Source organism: Ascaphus truei, chromosome 22, assembly GCF_040206685.1.
Source record: "Ascaphus truei isolate aAscTru1 chromosome 22, aAscTru1.hap1, whole genome shotgun sequence".
In the NCBI taxonomy this organism is placed as follows: Eukaryota; Metazoa; Chordata; class Amphibia; order Anura; family Ascaphidae; genus Ascaphus; species Ascaphus truei.
In genome coordinates, this window is record NC_134504.1 from 1,383,683 (window position 1) to 1,403,348 (window position 19,666).

General features: G+C 54.5%; 1 protein-coding gene across 6 annotated transcripts; it reads right to left on the reverse strand.

Moving 5' to 3' along the window:
• Positions 1–1,109: 1,109 nt before the first annotated feature.
• On the reverse strand, positions 1,110–16,792 carry TMEM220 (transmembrane protein 220). Of its 6 annotated transcripts, none has more exons than XM_075579619.1 (7): positions 16,300–16,790; positions 15,070–15,099; positions 14,159–14,219; positions 13,160–13,283; positions 3,198–3,257; positions 2,021–2,072; positions 1,110–1,836 (listed from the first exon to the last, which is right to left on the reverse strand). In XM_075579619.1, the coding sequence occupies exons 1-6, from the start codon at positions 16,522–16,524 to the stop codon at positions 2,066–2,068; spliced, it is 507 nt and encodes a 168-aa protein (XP_075435734.1). In that variant the 5' UTR covers positions 16,525–16,790; the 3' UTR covers positions 1,110–1,836; positions 2,021–2,065. The 6 variants fall into 6 exon arrangements, 4 of the variants coding, with proteins under 4 accessions (XP_075435734.1, XP_075435731.1, XP_075435733.1 ...); XM_075579616.1 differs by having other exon boundaries at positions 2,021–2,160; positions 16,300–16,785; XR_012789760.1 differs by lacking the exon at positions 1,110–1,836 and having other exon boundaries at positions 2,024–2,160; positions 2,612–3,257; positions 16,300–16,791.
• Positions 16,793–19,666: the final 2,874 nt, after the last annotated feature.

Genomic DNA, 19,666 nt, shown 5'->3' on the forward strand with positions numbered 1-19,666 from the left:
TTAAAACCTTACCTGTTTGTGGCCCTTGAGAACTGGTGTTGGCCATCCCTGTCCTGTTGTATTCATAGTTATAGTAGATGAGGTTGAAAAAAGACACACGTCTAATCAAGTTAAACCTATGCTAAATTTAGATGACAGATACTTTATCCTATATCTATACTTACTTATTGATCCAGGGGAAGGCAAACAAAAAACCCCAGTGACACACCCAATGATATCTCATAAGGGAAAAAATAAATTCCTTCCTGACTCCAAGAATTGGCAATCAGATTACTTCCTGGGTCACCATCCTTCCCATTACTTTTTTGGTATATCCCTGTATCCCTTTCCTTTCTAAAAAGATGTCCAACCTTTTTTTGAACAAATCTATTGTATCTGCCATTAGTCTCCATGGGTAATGAATTCCACATTTTAACTGCCCTTACTGTAAAGAACCCTTTCCTTTGTTGCTGGTGAAATTTCCTTTCCTCCAACCTTAAGGGATGGCCCCGAGTCCTTTGTACTGCCCGTGGGATGAATAGTTCTTTTGAAAGCTCCTTGTATTGTCCCTGAATATATTTGTATATAGTTATCATATCCCCTCTTAGACGCCTCTTTTCTAATGTAAATAAGTCTAATTTAGCTAGCCTCTCCTCATAAGTTAGATTGTCCATCCCCTTTATTAATTTGGTGGCTCTTCTCTGCACTCTCTCTAGTTCCATAATGTCTTTTCTTAGGATTGGTGCCCAAAATTGTACTCCATATTCAAGGTGTGGTCTTACTAGTGCTTTGTAAAGGGGCATAATTATGTTTACTTCCCTTCCATCCATTGCCCACTTAATACAAGGTACGATCTTGTTTGCCTTTGCAGCTACTGCATGACATTGGGCACTATTGCTAAGCCTGCTGTCTACAAGCACTCCTAAATCCTTCTCCATCAAGGATTCCCCCAATATATCTCCATTTAATTTGTAAGTCGCCTTTTTATTCTTGCATCCCAAATGCATAACCTTACATTTATCTGTATTAAACCTCATTTGCCATTTACCTGCCCACGTTTCCAGTCTCTCCAAGTCCTTCTGAAGAGAAATTACATCCTGTGAAGACGCCCGACGCCTCCCGCGCCCCCCCCCCCCCCCCCCCCGCCATACAAATCATCTTTGTACTCGGACCATTTTTGATCAGATCTGAGAACTTTGAGCTATAGAACAGGCTTTCCGCTGTGAGGTCGCAGTATTGCCAAACACATTGTGACATCATGGGAATTTGACGCATGATCCATGGCCTGTGGGGCCTGGAGGAGGAGACACGACCAAAAGCAGCTCCCATTCAATGTTTGGGGGCGTGCCTCTGATGTCACGTGAGCGATTTGCCCTCATTGGGTGAACCGCGCATGTGACCCGGACATCACGCCGTGTGTCTCGTCCACGAGCGCTCTATGGACATGCGCATTGAATTTCTGCACGTTGAATTTGGCGCGTGCGACGTCGGTTGCCATCTCTGTAACTATGGACGCCATAGCTGTACAAGCTACAGAAAGCCGTGGGCGCGAGATCTACAGGGGAAGTAACCTAGGGGGGTTCTTCGGTGCTGAATCGCACTATTTTCAGCTCCAGTTACACTTGGGTCTTGAGATACTTCCCAGTGAATAACCGGGTTTAAATCTCCCTCCAGGGGAAACAAAATGGCCACCACATCTCTGCCCAATAGGAGGCATTGGTTGCAGCTTCCTATAGCATGGCTAATTAAATCCCCTGTTAACACAAGGAAGCAATACTGGCAACTTCAAGTTCTCGGGAGCTGGGAGGTCCCACAGCATAAAAAGAGCGAGGTCCCGCTCCGGGCTCCCCGCAGTTCCTGTAAAAGATAAACGGGGTTAGTTAGGGGGGATTGCTGTGTTAAGATGCCCAATTGAAAGTCCCCGTGGCATTAAAAAGCCCCCTCTCACTCAATGCACCAGCCTGGGCAATGTTTCAGTGTTACCTCTCATTGTACTGCGCTGCGGTATATGTTGGTGCATTATGACGAGGTAGCCGCTTACCTCCTGGTTATAGGACCGTTTTGCAGTGCTGGGGCCACGCCGACCTCATTTCCTTGTTGATATAAATATAGAGCCAGGTTAAAAATGGAAAAATTGAAATGAAAACAGCGACGGATAGTCTGATTGCCCCGACCGCCTGTCTGCAGGGCAAATAAACCGGGTATTATATTCAGATACATGCGACGGATAGTCTGATTGCCCCGACCGCCTGTCTGCAGGGCAAATAAACCAGGTATTATATTCAGATACATGCGAGGGGTAGTCTGATTGCCCCGACCGCCTGTCTGCAGGGCAAATAAACCGGGTATTATATTCAGATACATGCGAGGGGTGGGATGTGGGTGTCAGGCTACGGAACCAGAACTTTAATAGTTACATTGATGCTGGGAGCGGCACATGATCGCGCTCTCGCCACCAACCTCGCCGCAGAGACATCACGCCACAGGCCACTGTGCCACCAATGTAAGTCCCTAACCGTACCGTAAACAACCCTAATCCTAACGCGTAACCCCTGCCCTAAAACCCCTTACCCTAAACCCCTATCTTTAACACCCTACCCTAACCGCTAAATTAACCCTTAAATTAACTTACCTTGGCGGCTCAGTGTCCGGCGGCGGAGGGTCGGTCAGCGGAGACTTGGTCACGGCACGATAGCCGGGAACAAATGTCCCATTCCGCTTGATCATGTCCTGTTTAGCATCAAGGACTCTGGGTAGAATGGCGTTTCTTACACTGTACAGGGCTCATTTCTTGTACTTGGGGCACAGCGAGGTAAAGGGACATGCCCAAGGTCACAAGAAACTGATTAAAAACCCACTTTAAAGGCAGGGTCAGTACCGCAGATTAAAACAACCCACGCCAAAAACCATTGCAGGAGATGAAAACAAAGTCGGTGTAGATCAGGGCCGGCAAACGCCCGTCCTCACCCCCCGCCCCACCGGTCAGGTTTTAAGGCTATCCCAGCTTCAGCACAGGTGGCTCAGTAAAAGACTGCACCCCCTGTGCTGAAGCAGGGATATCCTGAAACCTGACCTGTTCGGAGGTCTCGAGCCCCCCCTGGTGTAGATCCCGCAGACGGTAAAGAGACGGCCGCCTTATCTTCATTCAGGAAGCAGCATTTGTTGTTAAAGGGATTTTGGAGCGAGAGACCCAGGGGAGAGCGGGATACAAGACGTACTTTTCGGATTTGCGACAAAGAAGCATCCATACGGCAATTATCCCCAATCCGCAGAGCTCCCTGCGAAGAGAAAGCGGGAATTAGCCGTTCCGTTCGGTACGGAGACTTCCGTGGAAACCAACAGTTCCATGGAAATTCAAGATCCTTGGTCTTCCCTACCCCCCCCCCCCCCCCCCAATGGCAGGAACAGGAGAAGATGACCCCTAGATTTAGACCAAAAAGGTACAATCTGATGTTCCCATAACTGTGACTTCCGGGCCTGCCCAGCCTCCGGCCCACTGGGAGAGCTCGCACCCTTTTAGGGCCTTTGGTTTATTCTATTTTAAGGATATCCTTGTGTCTCAGTGGTGCCCAAACTCGGTCCTAGAGGCCACAGACAGGTCCGTTATTAAGGATGTCCCCGCTTCAGCACAGGTGGTTCAATGAAAATGACTGAGCCACTGATTGAGCGATCAGGGCTTCCCAGGTGGGTCGGTGCTGTAGCTCCCTGACCGCCTATAATACTGTCGCTCCTGTCGGCGCCGACATCCAGCGTCCGCCCGGGGGAGGGAGCTGCAGAGTCTCCGGACCTCACCCCAGAGTGTGTTGTCACAGCGACGCAACGGCCTCTTCAAGGAATCACCCAGGCCGGCAGTTATGTACAATCCACCTGTGCTGAAGCAGGGTTATCCTTACAAACCTAACCCGTTGGTGTCACCCGAGGACTGAGTTTGACCTCACTGGGCTATCCCAATCATTGTAAAATTCCCCTCCTGTTTTAGCCGCGACCACCTCTGCTGGGCGGCAGCTCCATGATTTGTACTTCCGCAGTTTCCCTGGTAACCCTAACCCTGTGTAACTGCATACCACGTTCAGCCCCACGGGGGGGACCTTCCCTGGTAACCCTAACCCTGTGTAACTACATACCACGTTCAGCCCCACGGGGGGGACCTTCCCTGGTAACCCTAACCCTGTGTAACTACATAGCACGTTCAGCCCCACGGGGGGGACCTTACCTGGTAACCCTAACCCTGTGTAACTACATACCACGTTCAGCCCCACGGGGGGGACCTTACCTGGTAACCCTAACCCTGTGTAACTACATACCACGTTCAGCCACACGGGGGGGACCTTCCCTGGTTACCCTAACCCTGTGTAACTACATACCACGTTCAGCCCCACGGGGGGGACCTTCCCTGGTAACCCTAACCCTGTGTAACTACATACCACGTTCAGCCCCACGGGGGGGACTTACCTGGTAACCCTAACCCTGTGTAACTACATACCACGTTCAGCCCCACGGGGGGGACCTTACCTGGTAACCCTAACCCTGTGTAACTACATACCACGTTCAGCCACACGGGGGGGGACCTTCCCTGGTAACCCTAACCCTGTGTAACTACATACCACGTTCAGCCACACGGGGGGGACCTTACCTGGTAACCCTAACCCTGTGTAACTACATACCACGTTCAGCCACACGGGGGGGACCTTCCCTGGTAACCCTAACCCTGTGTAACTACATACCACGTTCAGCCCCACGGGGGGGACCTTCCCTGGTAACCCTAACCCTGTGTAACTACATACCACGTTCAGCCCCACGGGAGGGACCTTCCCTGGTAACCCTAACCCTGTGTAACTACATACCACGTTCAGCCCCACGGGGGGGACCTTCCCTGGTAACCCTAACCCTGTGTAACTACATACCACGTTCAGCCCCACGGGGGGGGACCTTCCCTGGTAACCCTAACCCTGTGTAACTACATACCACGTTCAGCCCCACGGGGGGGACCTTCCCTGGTAACCCTAACCCTGTGTAACTACATACCACGTTCAGCCCCACGGGGGGGACCTTCCCTGGTAACCCTAACCCTGTGTAACTACATACCACGTTCAGCCCCACGGGGGGACCTTCCCTGGTAACCCTAACCCTGTGTAACTACATACCACGTTCAGTCCCACGGGGGGGACCTTACCTGGTAACCCTAACCCTGTGTAACTACATACCACGTTCAGCCCCACGGGGGGGACCTTACCTGGTAACCCAAACCCTGTGTAACTACATACCACGTTCAGCCCCACGGGGGGGACCTTCCCTGGTAACCCTAACCCTGTGTAACTACATACCACGTTCAGCCACACGGGGGGGACCTTCCCTGGTAACCCTAACCCTGTGTAACTACATACCACGTTCAGCCCCACGGGGGGGACCTTACCTGGTAACCCTAACCCTGTGTAACTACATACCACGTTCAGCCCCACGGGGGGGACCTTACCTGGTAACCCAAACTCTGTGTAACTACATACCACGTTCAGCCCCACGGAGGGGACCTTCCCTGGTAACCCTAACCCTGTGTAACTACATACCACGTTCAGCCCCACGGGGGGGACCTTACCTGGTAACCCTAACCCTGTGTAACTACATACCACGTTCAGCCCCTCGGGGGGGACCTTCCCTGGTAACCCTAACCCTGTGTAACTACATACCACGTTCAGCCCCACGGGGGGGACCTTACCTGGTAACCCTAACCCTGTGTAACTACATACCACGTTCAGCCCCACGGAGGGGACCTTCCCTGGTAACCCTAACCCTGTGTAACTACATACCACGTTCAGCCCCACGGGGGGGGACCTTACCTGGTAACCCTAACCCTGTGTAACTACATACCACGTTCAGCCCCACGGGGGGGACCTTACCTGGTAACCCTAACCCTGTGTAACTACATACCACGTTCAGCCCCACGGGGGGACCTTCCCTGGTAACCCTAACCCTGTGTAACTACATACCACGTTCAGCCACACGGGGGGGACCTTACCTGGTAACCCTAACCCTGTGTAACTACATACCACGTTCAGCCCCACGGAGGGGACCTTCCCTGGTAACCCTAACCCTGTGTAACTACATACCACGTTCAGCCCCACGGGGGGGACCTTCCCTGGTAACCCTAACCCTGTGTAACTACATACCACGTTCAGCCCCACGGGGGGGACCTTCCCTGGTAACCCTAACCCTAACCTTGTGTAACTACATACCACGTTCAGCCCCACGGGGGGGACCTTCCCTGGTAACCCTAACCCTGTGTAACTACATACCACGTTCAGCCACAGGGGGGGGACCTTACCTGGTAACCCTAACCCTGTGTAACTACATACCACGTCCAGCCCCACGGGGGGGACCTTACCTGGTAACCCTAACCCTGTGTAACTACATACCACGTTCAGCCCCACGGGGGGGACCTTCCCTGGTAACCCTAACCCTGTGTAACTACATACCACGTTCAGCCCCACGGGGGGGACCTTCCCTGGTAACCCTAACCCTGTGTAACTACATACCACGTTCAGCCCCACGGGGGGGACCTTCCCTGGTAACCCTAACCCTGTGTAACTACATACCACGTCCAGCCCCACGGGGGGGACCTTACCTGGTAACCCTAACCCTGTGTAACTACATACCACGTTCAGCCCCACGGGGGGGACCTTCCCTGGTAACCCTAACCCTGTGTAACTACATACCACGTTCAGCCCCACGGGGGGGACCTTCCCTGGTAACCCTAACCCTGTGTAACTACATAGCACGTTCAGCCACACGGGGGGACCTTCCCTGGTAACCCTAACCCTGTGTAACTACATACCACGTTCAGTCCCACGGGGGGGACCTTACCTGGTAACCCTAACCCTGTGTAACTACATACCACGTTCAGCCACACGGGGGGACCTTCCCTGGTAACCCTAACCCTGTGTAACTACATACCACGTCCAGCCCCACGGGAGGGACCTTCCCTGGTAACACTAACCCTGTGTAACTACATACCACGTTCAGCCCCACGGGGGGGACCTTACCTGGTAACTCTAACCCTGTGTAACTACATACCACGTTCAGCCCCACGGGGGGGACCTTCCCTGGTAACCCTAACCTTGTGTAACTACATACCACGTTCAGCCACACGGGGGGGACCTTCCCTGGTAACCCTAACCCTGTGTAACTACATACCACGTTCAGCCCCACGGGGGGGACCTTCCCTGGTAACCCTAACCCTGTGTAACTACATACCACGTTCAGCCCCACGGGGGGGACCTTCCCTGGTAACCCTAACCCTGTGTAACTACATACCACGTTCAGCCACACGGGGGGGACCTTCCCTGGTAACCCTAACCCTGTGTAACTACATACCACGTTCAGCCCCACGGGGGGGACCTTACCTGGTAACCCTAACCCTGTGTAACTACATACCACGTTCAGCCCCACGGGGGGGACCTTACCTGGTAACCCAAACTCTGTGTAACTACATACCACGTTCAGCCCCACGGGGGGGACCTTACCTGGTAACCCTAACCCTGTGTAACTACATACCACGTTCAGCCCCACGGGGGGGACTTACCTGGTAACCCTAACCCTGTGTAACTACATACCACGTTCAGCCCCACGGGGGGGGACCTTACCTGGTAACCCTAACCCTGTGTAACTACATACCACGTTCAGCCCCACGGGGGGGACCTTACCTGGTAACCCTAACCCTGTGTAACTATATACCACGTTCAGCCCCACGGGGGGGACCTTCCCTGGTAACCCTAACCCTGTGTAACTACATACCACGTTCAGCCCCACGGGGGGGACCTTCCCTGGTAACCCTAACCTTGTGTAACTACATACCACGTTCAGCCCCACGGGGGGGACCTTCCCTGGTAACCCTAACCCTGTGTAACTACATACCACGTTCAGCCACAGGGGGGGGACCTTCCCTGGTAACCCTAACCCTGTGTAACTACATACCACGTCCAGCCCCACGGGGGGGACCTTCCCTGGTAACCCTAACCCTGTGTAACTACATACCACGTCCAGCCCCACGGGGGGGACCTTCCCTGGTAACCCTAACCCTGTGTAACTACATACCACGTTCAGCCCCACGGGGGGGACCTTCCCTGGTAACCCTAACCCTGTGTAACTACATACCACGTTCAGCCCCACGGGGGGGACCTTCCCTGGTAACCCTAACCTTGTGTAACTACATACCACGTTCAGCCCCACGGGGGGGACTTTCCCTGGTAACCCTAACCCTGTGTAACTACATACCACGTTCAGCCCCACGGGGGGGACCTTACCTGGTAACCCTAACCCTGTGTAACTACATACCACGTTCAGCCCCACGGGGGGGACCTTACCTGGTAACCCTAACCCTGTGTAACTACATACCACGTTCAGCCCCACGGGGGGACCTTCCCTGGTAACCCTAACCCTGTGTAACTACATACCACGTTCAGCCCCACGGGGGGGACCTTCCCTGGTAACCCTAACCCTGTGTAACTACATACCACGTTCAGCCCCACGGGAGGGACCTTCCCTGGTAACCCTAACCCTGTGTAACTACATACCACGTTCAGCCCCACGGGGGGGGACCTTCCCTGGTAACCCTAACCCTGTGTAACTACATACCACGTTCAGCCCCACGGGGGGGGACCTTCCCTGGTAACCCTAACCCTGTGTAACTACATACCACGTTCAGCCCCACGGGGGGGACCTTCCCTGGTAACCCTAACCCTGTGTAACTACATACCACGTTCAGCCCCACGGGGGGGACCTTCCCTGGTAACCCTAACCCTGTGTAACTACATACCACGTTCAGCCCCACGGGGGGACCTTCCCTGGTAACCCTAACCCTGTGTAACTACATACCACGTTCAGTCCCACGGGGGGGACCTTACCTGGTAACCCTAACCCTGTGTAACTACATACCACGTTCAGCCCCACGGGGGGGACCTTACCTGGTAACCCAAACCCTGTGTAACTACATACCACGTTCAGCCCCTCGGGGGGGACCTTCCCTGGTAACCCTAACCCTGTGTAACTACATACCACGTTCAGCCCCACGGGGGGGACCTTACCTGGTAACCCTAACCCTGTGTAACTACATACCACGTTCAGCCCCACGGAGGGGACCTTCCCTGGTAACCCTAACCCTGTGTAACTACATACCACGTTCAGCCCCACGGGGGGGGACCTTACCTGGTAACCCTAACCCTGTGTAACTACATACCACGTTCAGCCCCACGGGGGGGACCTTACCTGGTAACCCTAACCCTGTGTAACTACATACCACGTTCAGCCCCACGGGGGGACCTTCCCTGGTAACCCTAACCCTGTGTAACTACATACCACGTTCAGCCACACGGGGGGGACCTTACCTGGTAACCCTAACCCTGTGTAACTACATACCACGTTCAGCCCCACGGAGGGGACCTTCCCTGGTAACCCTAACCCTGTGTAACTACATACCACGTTCAGCCCCACGGGGGGGACCTTCCCTGGTAACCCTAACCCTGTGTAACTACATACCACGTTCAGCCCCACGGGGGGGACCTTCCCTGGTAACCCTAACCCTAACCTTGTGTAACTACATACCACGTTCAGCCCCACGGGGGGGACCTTCCCTGGTAACCCTAACCCTGTGTAACTACATACCACGTTCAGCCACAGGGGGGGGACCTTACCTGGTAACCCTAACCCTGTGTAACTACATACCACGTCCAGCCCCACGGGGGGGACCTTACCTGGTAACCCTAACCCTGTGTAACTACATACCACGTTCAGCCCCACGGGGGGGACCTTCCCTGGTAACCCTAACCCTGTGTAACTACATACCACGTTCAGCCCCACGGGGGGGACCTTCCCTGGTAACCCTAACCCTGTGTAACTACATACCACGTTCAGCCCCACGGGGGGGACCTTCCCTGGTAACCCTAACCCTGTGTAACTACATACCACGTCCAGCCCCACGGGGGGGACCTTACCTGGTAACCCTAACCCTGTGTAACTACATACCACGTTCAGCCCCACGGGGGGGACCTTCCCTGGTAACCCTAACCCTGTGTAACTACATACCACGTTCAGCCCCACGGGGGGGACCTTCCCTGGTAACCCTAACCCTGTGTAACTACATAGCACGTTCAGCCACACGGGGGGACCTTCCCTGGTAACCCTAACCCTGTGTAACTACATACCACGTTCAGTCCCACGGGGGGGACCTTACCTGGTAACCCTAACCCTGTGTAACTACATACCACGTTCAGCCACACGGGGGGACCTTCCCTGGTAACCCTAACCCTGTGTAACTACATACCACGTCCAGCCCCACGGGAGGGACCTTCCCTGGTAACACTAACCCTGTGTAACTACATACCACGTTCAGCCCCACGGGGGGGACCTTACCTGGTAACTCTAACCCTGTGTAACTACATACCACGTTCAGCCCCACGGGGGGGACCTTCCCTGGTAACCCTAACCTTGTGTAACTACATACCACGTTCAGCCACACGGGGGGGACCTTCCCTGGTAACCCTAACCCTGTGTAACTACATACCACGTTCAGCCCCACGGGGGGGACCTTCCCTGGTAACCCTAACCCTGTGTAACTACATACCACGTTCAGCCCCACGGGGGGGACCTTCCCTGGTAACCCTAACCCTGTGTAACTACATACCACGTTCAGCCACACGGGGGGGACCTTCCCTGGTAACCCTAACCCTGTGTAACTACATACCACGTTCAGCCCCACGGGGGGGACCTTACCTGGTAACCCTAACCCTGTGTAACTACATACCACGTTCAGCCCCACGGGGGGGACCTTACCTGGTAACCCAAACTCTGTGTAACTACATACCACGTTCAGCCCCACGGAGGGGACCTTCCCTGGTAACCCTAACCCTGTGTAACTACATACCACGTTCAGCCCCACGGGGGGGACCTTACCTGGTAACCCTAACCCTGTGTAACTACATACCACGTTCAGCCCCACGGGGGGGACTTACCTGGTAACCCTAACCCTGTGTAACTACATACCACGTTCAGCCCCACGGGGGGGGACCTTACCTGGTAACCCTAACCCTGTGTAACTACATACCACGTTCAGCCCCACGGGGGGGACCTTACCTGGTAACCCTAACCCTGTGTAACTATATACCACGTTCAGCCCCACGGGGGGGACCTTCCCTGGTAACCCTAACCCTGTGTAACTACATACCACGTTCAGCCCCACGGGGGGGACCTTCCCTGGTAACCCTAACCTTGTGTAACTACATACCACGTTCAGCCCCACGGGGGGGACCTTCCCTGGTAACCCTAACCCTGTGTAACTACATACCACGTTCAGCCACAGGGGGGGGACCTTCCCTGGTAACCCTAACCCTGTGTAACTACATACCACGTCCAGCCCCACGGGGGGGACCTTCCCTGGTAACCCTAACCCTGTGTAACTACATACCACGTCCAGCCCCACGGGGGGGACCTTCCCTGGTAACCCTAACCCTGTGTAACTACATACCACGTTCAGCCCCACGGGGGGGACCTTCCCTGGTAACCCTAACCCTGTGTAACTACATACCACGTTCAGCCCCACGGGGGGGACCTTCCCTGGTAACCCTAACCTTGTGTAACTACATACCACGTTCAGCCCCACGGGGGGGACTTTTCCTGGTAACCCTAACCCTGTGTAACTACATACCACGTTCAGCCCCACGGGGGGGACCTTACCTGGTAACCCTAACCCTGTGTAACTACATACCACGTTCAGCCCCACGGGGGGGACCTTACCTGGTAACCCTAACCCTGTGTAACTACATACCACGTTCAGCCCCACGGGGGGACCTTCCCTGGTAACCCTAACCCTGTGTAACTACATACCACGTTCAGCCCCACGGGGGGGACCTTCCCTGGTAACCCTAACCCTGTGTAACTACATACCACGTTCAGCCCCACGGGGGGGAACTTCCCTGGTAACCCTAACCCTGTGTAACTACATACCACGTTCAGCCCCACGGGGGGGACCTTCTCTGGTAACCCTAACCCTGTGTAACTACATACCACGTTCAGCCACATGGGGGGGACCTTCCCTGGTAACCCTAACCCTGTGTAACTACATACCACGTTCAGCCACACGGGGGGGACCTTCCCTGGTAACCCTAACCCTGTGTAACTACATACCACGTTCAGCCACACGGGGGGACCTTCCCTGGTAAGTCTCTCTAGAATCATGGGGTCCCCAGAGCTGAAATTAATGTGCTGGGGCAAACATCTTCCCTGGGCCGGAGAAGAGTATATACCTCAATTAACCCCTTGAGTGCCAGAGGAGTCGTGGTGCCTTAGTGCCACAGCCCCTCCAGCACCGCTCGGTCACATGACTGCGGTGGCCATTTTGTAGGAAACAGAAGAGGGTTACCCCATGGGAACACAGTAGTCACTAAGTCATGGGGCACGCCGAGGGTTAATTTGAATGGCGCTGAAGTTTGAACCCTTCTCAGCATGGGGAAGATGCAGCATGTGTAGCCTCCATGCAGAGTGGCGAGTAATAATGTGGCCAAACGTGGAACCCCGTGGCCGTCGCAACGAAACAAACTTGAAATGTAAAATTATCCGACTGTCGAGCTGTATAAGGCCTCGGCCAGGCTCCCTGCTGGCGTGATGAGGCGCAGGGAAAGCGGGTGCTTTCCCTGGCCTTGCGGTTGCTTGCCGCACGCGCTGTCAGGGGGCGGGCGCGTCACTGGCCGGGGGCGGGCCAATGACGTCACGGAGCCGGTTCGCCCTCATTGGGCCTGTCGCGCTGGCAAGCAGGGGAATTTAAAATTCCCCTAAGACCTGCGCTTCCGCGCGCTTGCTGAAGCGTAGGTGAGCCCCTACTAAAGCCGCTCTCATTGCGGCTGTAGGGGCTCAGTGCAGAGCGGGAGCGCGCTTCCGCAAGCAAGCACTAAACATGGCCGAGGCCTAATGAGGCGTGAAATACAGTTATAGAGCTACAATAAGCCAGGGGTGGCCAACTCCAGTCCTCAAGGGCCACCAACAGGTCAGGTTTTCAGGACATCCCTGCTTCACCACAGGTGGCTCAATCAGTGGCTCAGTGGAAGACTGCAACACCTGTGCTGAAGCAGGGATATCCTGAAAACCTGACCTGTTGGTGGCCCTTGGGGACCGGCGTTGACCCTTCCTTGTTACCCACCTGCCCTCCTCCTCATGCAATAGGCTCTTTTTCCTGTAAATGAACAAGTATCCGGCCAGACTGCCCGTCCCCAGCACACACGCCGCGCACTGCAGGTCCGCCAGCGTCCGCCAAATCAGGTGGCCTTGAAAAAATGAAGCGCTTACAGTTACAATTTACCGGGTTCCCCAAAACCTCTAAAGAGACCTCGTTTTTTTTTCATGGTTAGAATTCCCCGGCGTATTTAAATTGCTTTACCCCAGTAACCGCCCCCTCCTCTTCTGGGCGACTGCTCAGTGCATCCACTACCCTTTCAGTGGAGGAGCAGCGTCACAGCAGGTCTCTTGTTTTGAATGATGATTCCACGTGGATACACTTGATGTATTTAACCCTTTGCATACCACAGCCGGGGCCCTAGGCCGGCTGGGCCCCTCTCCTCCACCACACCCAAGATAACAGCTAGGCTGTCCCCCCCGTGACCGCCAGGTGTTTTCCGGCAGGGAAGATGTGTCCTAAGCAGCACTTAGTAAATATGGCAATTGTTCTTGATTAAAAGCAGCATTTTAAACCACCAATCCCCCCCATCCCTTTTTTTCTACCCCGTTTACAGGATAGGAACTTGGGGGTCCACCCCAAGGTGAACTGCCCTATTTCAACTGTGTACCCCACCCTCCCCTCTCTCGTTCCCAAGATGCTTAGCAGTGAAGGTAGCAGGTTATAATCTCCCTCCAGGGGAAACAAAATGGCTGCCAAATCTTGTGCCAATAGGAAGCAGCAACATCATTATTTGTGGCATCCTATTGGTCGGCCATTTAAATCCCCTGTAATAACCAGGAAGTAGTAATGCCACCAATTTCACTGGTAGGTATCTCGGAACCCGGAGGGGAGATACGCCGCTGAAAATAGCGCGGTTCTGCTCCGGAGAACCTGCCGGCTCCCAGGGGTTATAACACCTCGCTCGGTCCCGGAGAGACGTCCCCAGGATAATATGCCCTGACACCAAGAAATACTCAGTCATACCCGTTATATCTGCGTTTATACCAACAAGGAACGTTAGAGCCGCAGGAAACGTATATACAACCTGAACGGGACACAGAAAAGCACATTCAGTAAACGGACAGACAAAGAACGGCGTTACATCGTGTCCATAAAGGACTTGTGCGGTTTCTGACTGTAGGAAAGCAGAATCCTGCGCAGCACGGGGGTGAACGCAGCAGCCCGCCATTTTAATTGAGAGGTCTCGCCCTTTTCAACACCAATTTTTTTTAAATCTGATGCTTCTTACGGGAGATATAAGCGGTTGAAATATTAAGGGTCCGGGAGATTAAAATGGAGTCCAGTGCAGTCTAAAGGTTACCATGGCAACCACCGACGCCAGCGCTCACAAATCATGATTTTTAACATGAGAAAATACATTTAAACTCATAAGCTTATGGGGGATTTCTGCTTAAAATAAATAAAAAATAAGCAGTGTTCCTGCTCCGAAAGTCGGGAAAAGCTACTCTGGCCCATTCTGTAAATATTAAACTATTTGTAGGCGCAGAAAACAGAAGTTAGAGGTTTACTATAAGTAAAATGGAACTGTTAGTGTGGCAACAACATAAGCAGCGTTACCGCGCGGGGGGGGGGGCAGGTTACCGCGCGGGGGGGGCCAGGTTACTGTGTGGGGGGGGCCAGGTTACCGCGCGGGGGGGGGGGGGCAGGTTACCGCGCGGGGGGGGGGGGCAGGTTACCGCGCGGGGGGGGGGGGGGGCAGGTTACCGAGCTGGGGGCTGTTAGTGAGAAAGCAGCGATGCCCCCTGTACACCTGGTACCATCACTTTTCTAGCACTGCTCTGTATACGCCGAGGTATGTGGGATAACGTGTGTAGATAACACATTAATATTACACAATTCAGTCCGGGAATAATTTATCCTTTAAAGAAACTTACAATCCAGATCTCTGCATCTGGGTCATTTATCTGTAAAATACAACAGAAAAAAGTACAATTAGTGTTTTTTTATTTAATAACCATTTTCCACGTCATATCCCAGGCGCATAATTATACCCGTACAGGCAAACACAGTATACAACGCAATGTAAGCATGTGTGGGCCTGTGTGCATGTGTGCACATGTGTGTGGGTCTGTGTGCATGTGTGTACATGTGTGTGGGCCTGTGTGCGGGTCTGTGTGCATGTGTGTACATGTGTCTGGGTCTGTGTGCATGTGTGTACATGTGTGTGGGTCTGTGTGCATGTGTGTACATGTGTGTGGGTCTGTGTGCATGTGTGTACATGTGTGTGGGTCTGTGTGCATGTGTGTACATGTGTGTGGGTCTGTGTGCATGTGTGTACATGTGTGTGGGTCTGTGTGCATGTTTGGACATGTGTGTGGGTCTGTGTGCATGTTTGGACATGTGTGTGGTCTGTGTGCATGTTTGTACATGTGTGTGGGGGTCTGTGTGCATGTTTGTACATGTGTGTGGGTCTGTGTGCATGTTTGTACATGTGTGTGGGTCTGTGTGCATGTGTGTACATGTGTGTGGGTCTGTGTGCATGTTTGGACATGTGTGTGGGTCTGTGTGCATGTTTGGACATGTGTGTGGGTCTGTGTGCATGTTTGGACATGTGTGTGGGTCTGTGTGCATGTTTGGACATGTGTGTGGGCCTGTGTGCATGTTTGTACATGTGTGTGGGTCTGTGTGCATGTGTGTACATGTGTGTGGGTCTGTGTGCATGTCTGGACATGTGTGTGGGCCTGTGTGCATGTTTGGACATGTGTGTGGGCCTGTGTGCATGTTTGGACATGTGTGTGGGTCTGTGTGCATGTTTTTGCTGAATAACGTTTATTTTAACGATGATATAACACAGCGATAACTCATTATAACCGCCGGGATTAGCGCCGGCGCTCGCTGCTTATCTAACACCCTGTTGAAGCTGCTATTAGCCGGCGCGATGCGGGCGATTCAAACTTCCACTGGCTTCCTCCCGCCAGGCGTCCGGGGAACCGGGGGGGTGAAATAATCACTGCGTCACAAATAGGGGGGTTCAAGCGCCATTTTGTGGGGGTGCGGATCCTATCACCGCCCGGGCGGACGTTGCCCTGTCTGTGCCGCGATATTTGCCTTTGACCTAATTGCCCCGCTGCCCCTCGGCGGAAATGTCCCCGACACGAACTTACTTGCACGTAGGCCGCCATGGCGAAAAACAGCGACATGAGGAAGTTGCAGAAGCGCCAGAGCCGCTCGCGGGTCCGAGCGGGAGCAGCGCCGGCGGTTCCCGGGCTCATGCTGGCCCGTTCCCCCGGGCTCATGCTGGCCTCCTCCGGGCTCGTGCTGGCCCGTTCCCCCGGGCTCGTGCTGGCCCGTTCCCCCGGGCTCGTGCTGGCCCGTTCCCCCGGGCTCATGCTGGCCTCCCCGGGCTCGTGCTGGCCCGTTCCCCCGGGCTCATGCTGGCCTCCTCCGGGCTCGTGCTGGCCCGTTCCCCCGGGCTCGTGCTGGCCCGTTCCCCCGGGTCGGGTTACTGATTCACAGCAAGCTCGGCCCTTCTCTTTCCTGGTGAGTTAACCAGGCCCAGCCCACACCCTGATCCGGACCGCCCCAAACAGCGTCAATACCGGCTCTCCGTGGCCAGGAGTCCGATGTAAGGGGTCCGTGTCTCCTAGGGGCAACGTGTACTAGTGGCAGTGACAGGGTTAAGGGGTCAGTGTCTCCTAGGGGCAAAGTGTACTAATGGCAGTGACAGGGTTAAGGGGTCAGTGTCTCCTAGGGGCAAAGTGTACTAATGGCAGTGACAGGGTTAAGGGGTCAGTGTCTCCTAGGGGCAAAGTGTACTAATGGCAGTGACAGGGTTAAGGGGTCAGTGTCTCCTAGGGGCAAAGTGTACTAATGGCAGTGACAGGGTTAAGGGGTCAGTGTCTCCTAGGGGCAAAGTGTACTAATGGCAGTGACAGGGTTAAGGGGTCAGTGTCTCCTAGGGGCAAAGTGTACTAATGGCAGTGACAGGGTTAAGGGGTCAGTGTCTCCTAGGGGCAAAGTGTACTAATGGCAGTGACAGGGTTAAGGGGTCAGTGTCTCCTAGGGGCAACGTGTACTAATGGCAGTGACAGGGTTAAGGGGTCAGTGTCTCCTAGGGGCAAAGTGTACTAATGGCAGTGACAGGGTTAAGGGGTCAGTGTCTCCTAGGGGCAAAGTGTACTAATGGCAGTGACAGGGTTAAGGGGTCAGTGTCTCCTAGGGGCAACGTGTACTAATGGCAGTGACAGGGTTAAGGGGTCAGTGTCTCCTAGGGGCAACGTGTACTAATGGCAGTGACATGGTTAAGGGGTCAGTCCCTCCTATGGGCAAAGTGTACTAATGGCAGTGACAGGGTTAAGGGGTCAGTCCCTCCTATGGGCAAAGTGTACTAATGGCAGTGACAGGGTTAAGGGGTCAGTCCCTCCCTAGGGGCAAAGTGTACTAATGGCAGTGACATGGTTAAGGGGTCAGTGTCTCCTAGGGGCAACGTGTACTAATGTCAGTGACAGGGTTAAGGGGTCAGTCCCTCCTATGGGCAAAGTGTACTAATGGCAGTGACAGGGTTAAGGGGTCAGTCCCTCCTAGGGCAAAGTGTACTAATGGCAGTGACAGGGTTAAGGGGTCAGTGTCTCCTAGGGGGCAACGTGTACTAGTGGCAGTGACAGGGTTAAGGGGTCAGTGTCTCCTAAGGGCAACGTGTACTAATGGCAGTGACAGGGTTAAGGGGTCAGTGTCTCCTAGGGGCAATGTGTACTAATGGCAGTGACAGGGTTAAGGGGTCAGTCCCTCCTAGGGGCAACGTGTACTAATGGCAGTGACAGGGTTAAGGGGTCAGTCCTTCCTAGGGGCAAAGTGTACTAATGGCAGTGACAGGGTTAAGGGTCAGTCCTTCCTAGGGGCAAAGTGTACTAATGGCAGTGACAGGGTTAAGGGGTCATTGTCTCCTAGGGGCAACGTGTACTAGTGGCAGTGACAGGGTTAAGGGGTCAGTGTCTCCTAAGGGCAATGTGTACTAACGGCAGTGGCAGTGACAGGGTTAAGGGGTCAGTGTCTCCTAGGGGCAAAGTGTACTAATGGCAGTGACAGGGTTAAGGGGTCAGTCCCTCCTAGGAGCAAAGTGTACTAATGGCAAGTGACAGGGTTAAGGGGTCAGTGTCTCCTAGGGGCAAAGTGTACTAATGGCAGTGACAGGGTTAAGGGGTCAGTCCCTCCTAGGAGCAAAGTGTACTAATGGCAGTGACGGGGTTAAGGGGTCAGTGTCTCCTAGGGGCAAAGTGTACTAATGGCAGTGACGGGGTTAAGGGGTCAGTGTCTACTAGGGGCAACGTGTATTAATGGCAGTGACAGGGTTAAGGGGTCAGTGTCTCCTAGGGGCAACGTGTACTAATGGCAGTGACAGGGTTAAGGGGTCAGTGTCTCCTAGGGGCAAAGTGTACGCCCACACACACCCACTCCCCCCCACACACCCACTCCCCCCCCCCACACCCACTCCCCCCCCCACACCCACTCCTCTCCTCCCCCCACACACACCCACTCCTCTCCTCCCCCCACACACACCCACTCCTCCCCCCACACACACCCACTCCCCCCCACACACCCACTCCTCCCCCCCACACACCCACTCCTCCCCCCCCCACACACCCACTCCCCCCCACACACCCACTCCCCCCCCCACACACCCACTCCCCCCCCACACACCCACTCCCCCCCCCCACACCACTCCCCCCCCACACACCCACTCCCCCCCACACCCACTCCTCTCCTCCCCCCACACACACCCACTCCTCCCCCCACACACACCCACTCCCCCCCAACACCCACTCCTCCCCCCCCAACACCCACTCCTCCACCCCCACACCCACTCCTCTCCCCCCCCCACACACACTCCCCCCCCCACACACCCCCCCCAACCCACACACCCCCCACACACACACACACACCCCCCCCACACACACACACACCCCCCACACACACACACCCCCCCCCACACTCACACACCCCCACACACACACACACACCCCCCCCCCACACCCCCACCCACACACACACACACACACACACATACACACACACACACACACACACTTAGAGGCCCTGAAGAAATGCAATTTGTAAATACTTTTAAAACAAAAGCAGCAAGATCTTTGCTTTTAACATGGTTACAATAGTTAAAGGACGCCAATGAGGTTGCTAAACTGTTTATAAAAGTGTGGGTGGGCCTGAACCGTTAACCCTTTGAGTGCTGGAGGGGCAGCCCGGCATATCGCGATCACCCCTACGTGTGTGGCTGCGCCTGGTGACTAATCATATAATGGGGAGGAGCAGAGAGCTGACGTCACACAGAGGCAGGGATCAGCTGCAGGAAGTCGGTCACTAGCACACACACACACACACAACACACACACACACACATTCCCCCCCCCCCCCAGCAGTACTCCTGGATTTACATCTGCAGCATGCAGGGTAAGAAGGACTTTAGCTGCATATGTGTGTATTTAAACAGGTGTGTTTATTTGTGTGTGTGGTTGGTTA

Coding starts and splice junctions, on each gene's coding strand:
- TMEM220 (XM_075579616.1), bottom strand. CDS start 16,524: ATGAGCCCGGGGGAACGGGCCAGCACGAGCCCGGGGGAACGGGCCAGC. Junction 14,220..15,069: donor CAGATGCAGAGATCTGGATT/GTAAGTTTCTTT, acceptor TGTCCCGTTCAG/GTTGTATATACGTTTCCTGC. Junction 3,258..13,159: donor TTGCATGAGGAGGAGGGCAG/GTGGGTAACAAG, acceptor TTCTCTTCGCAG/GGAGCTCTGCGGATTGGGGA.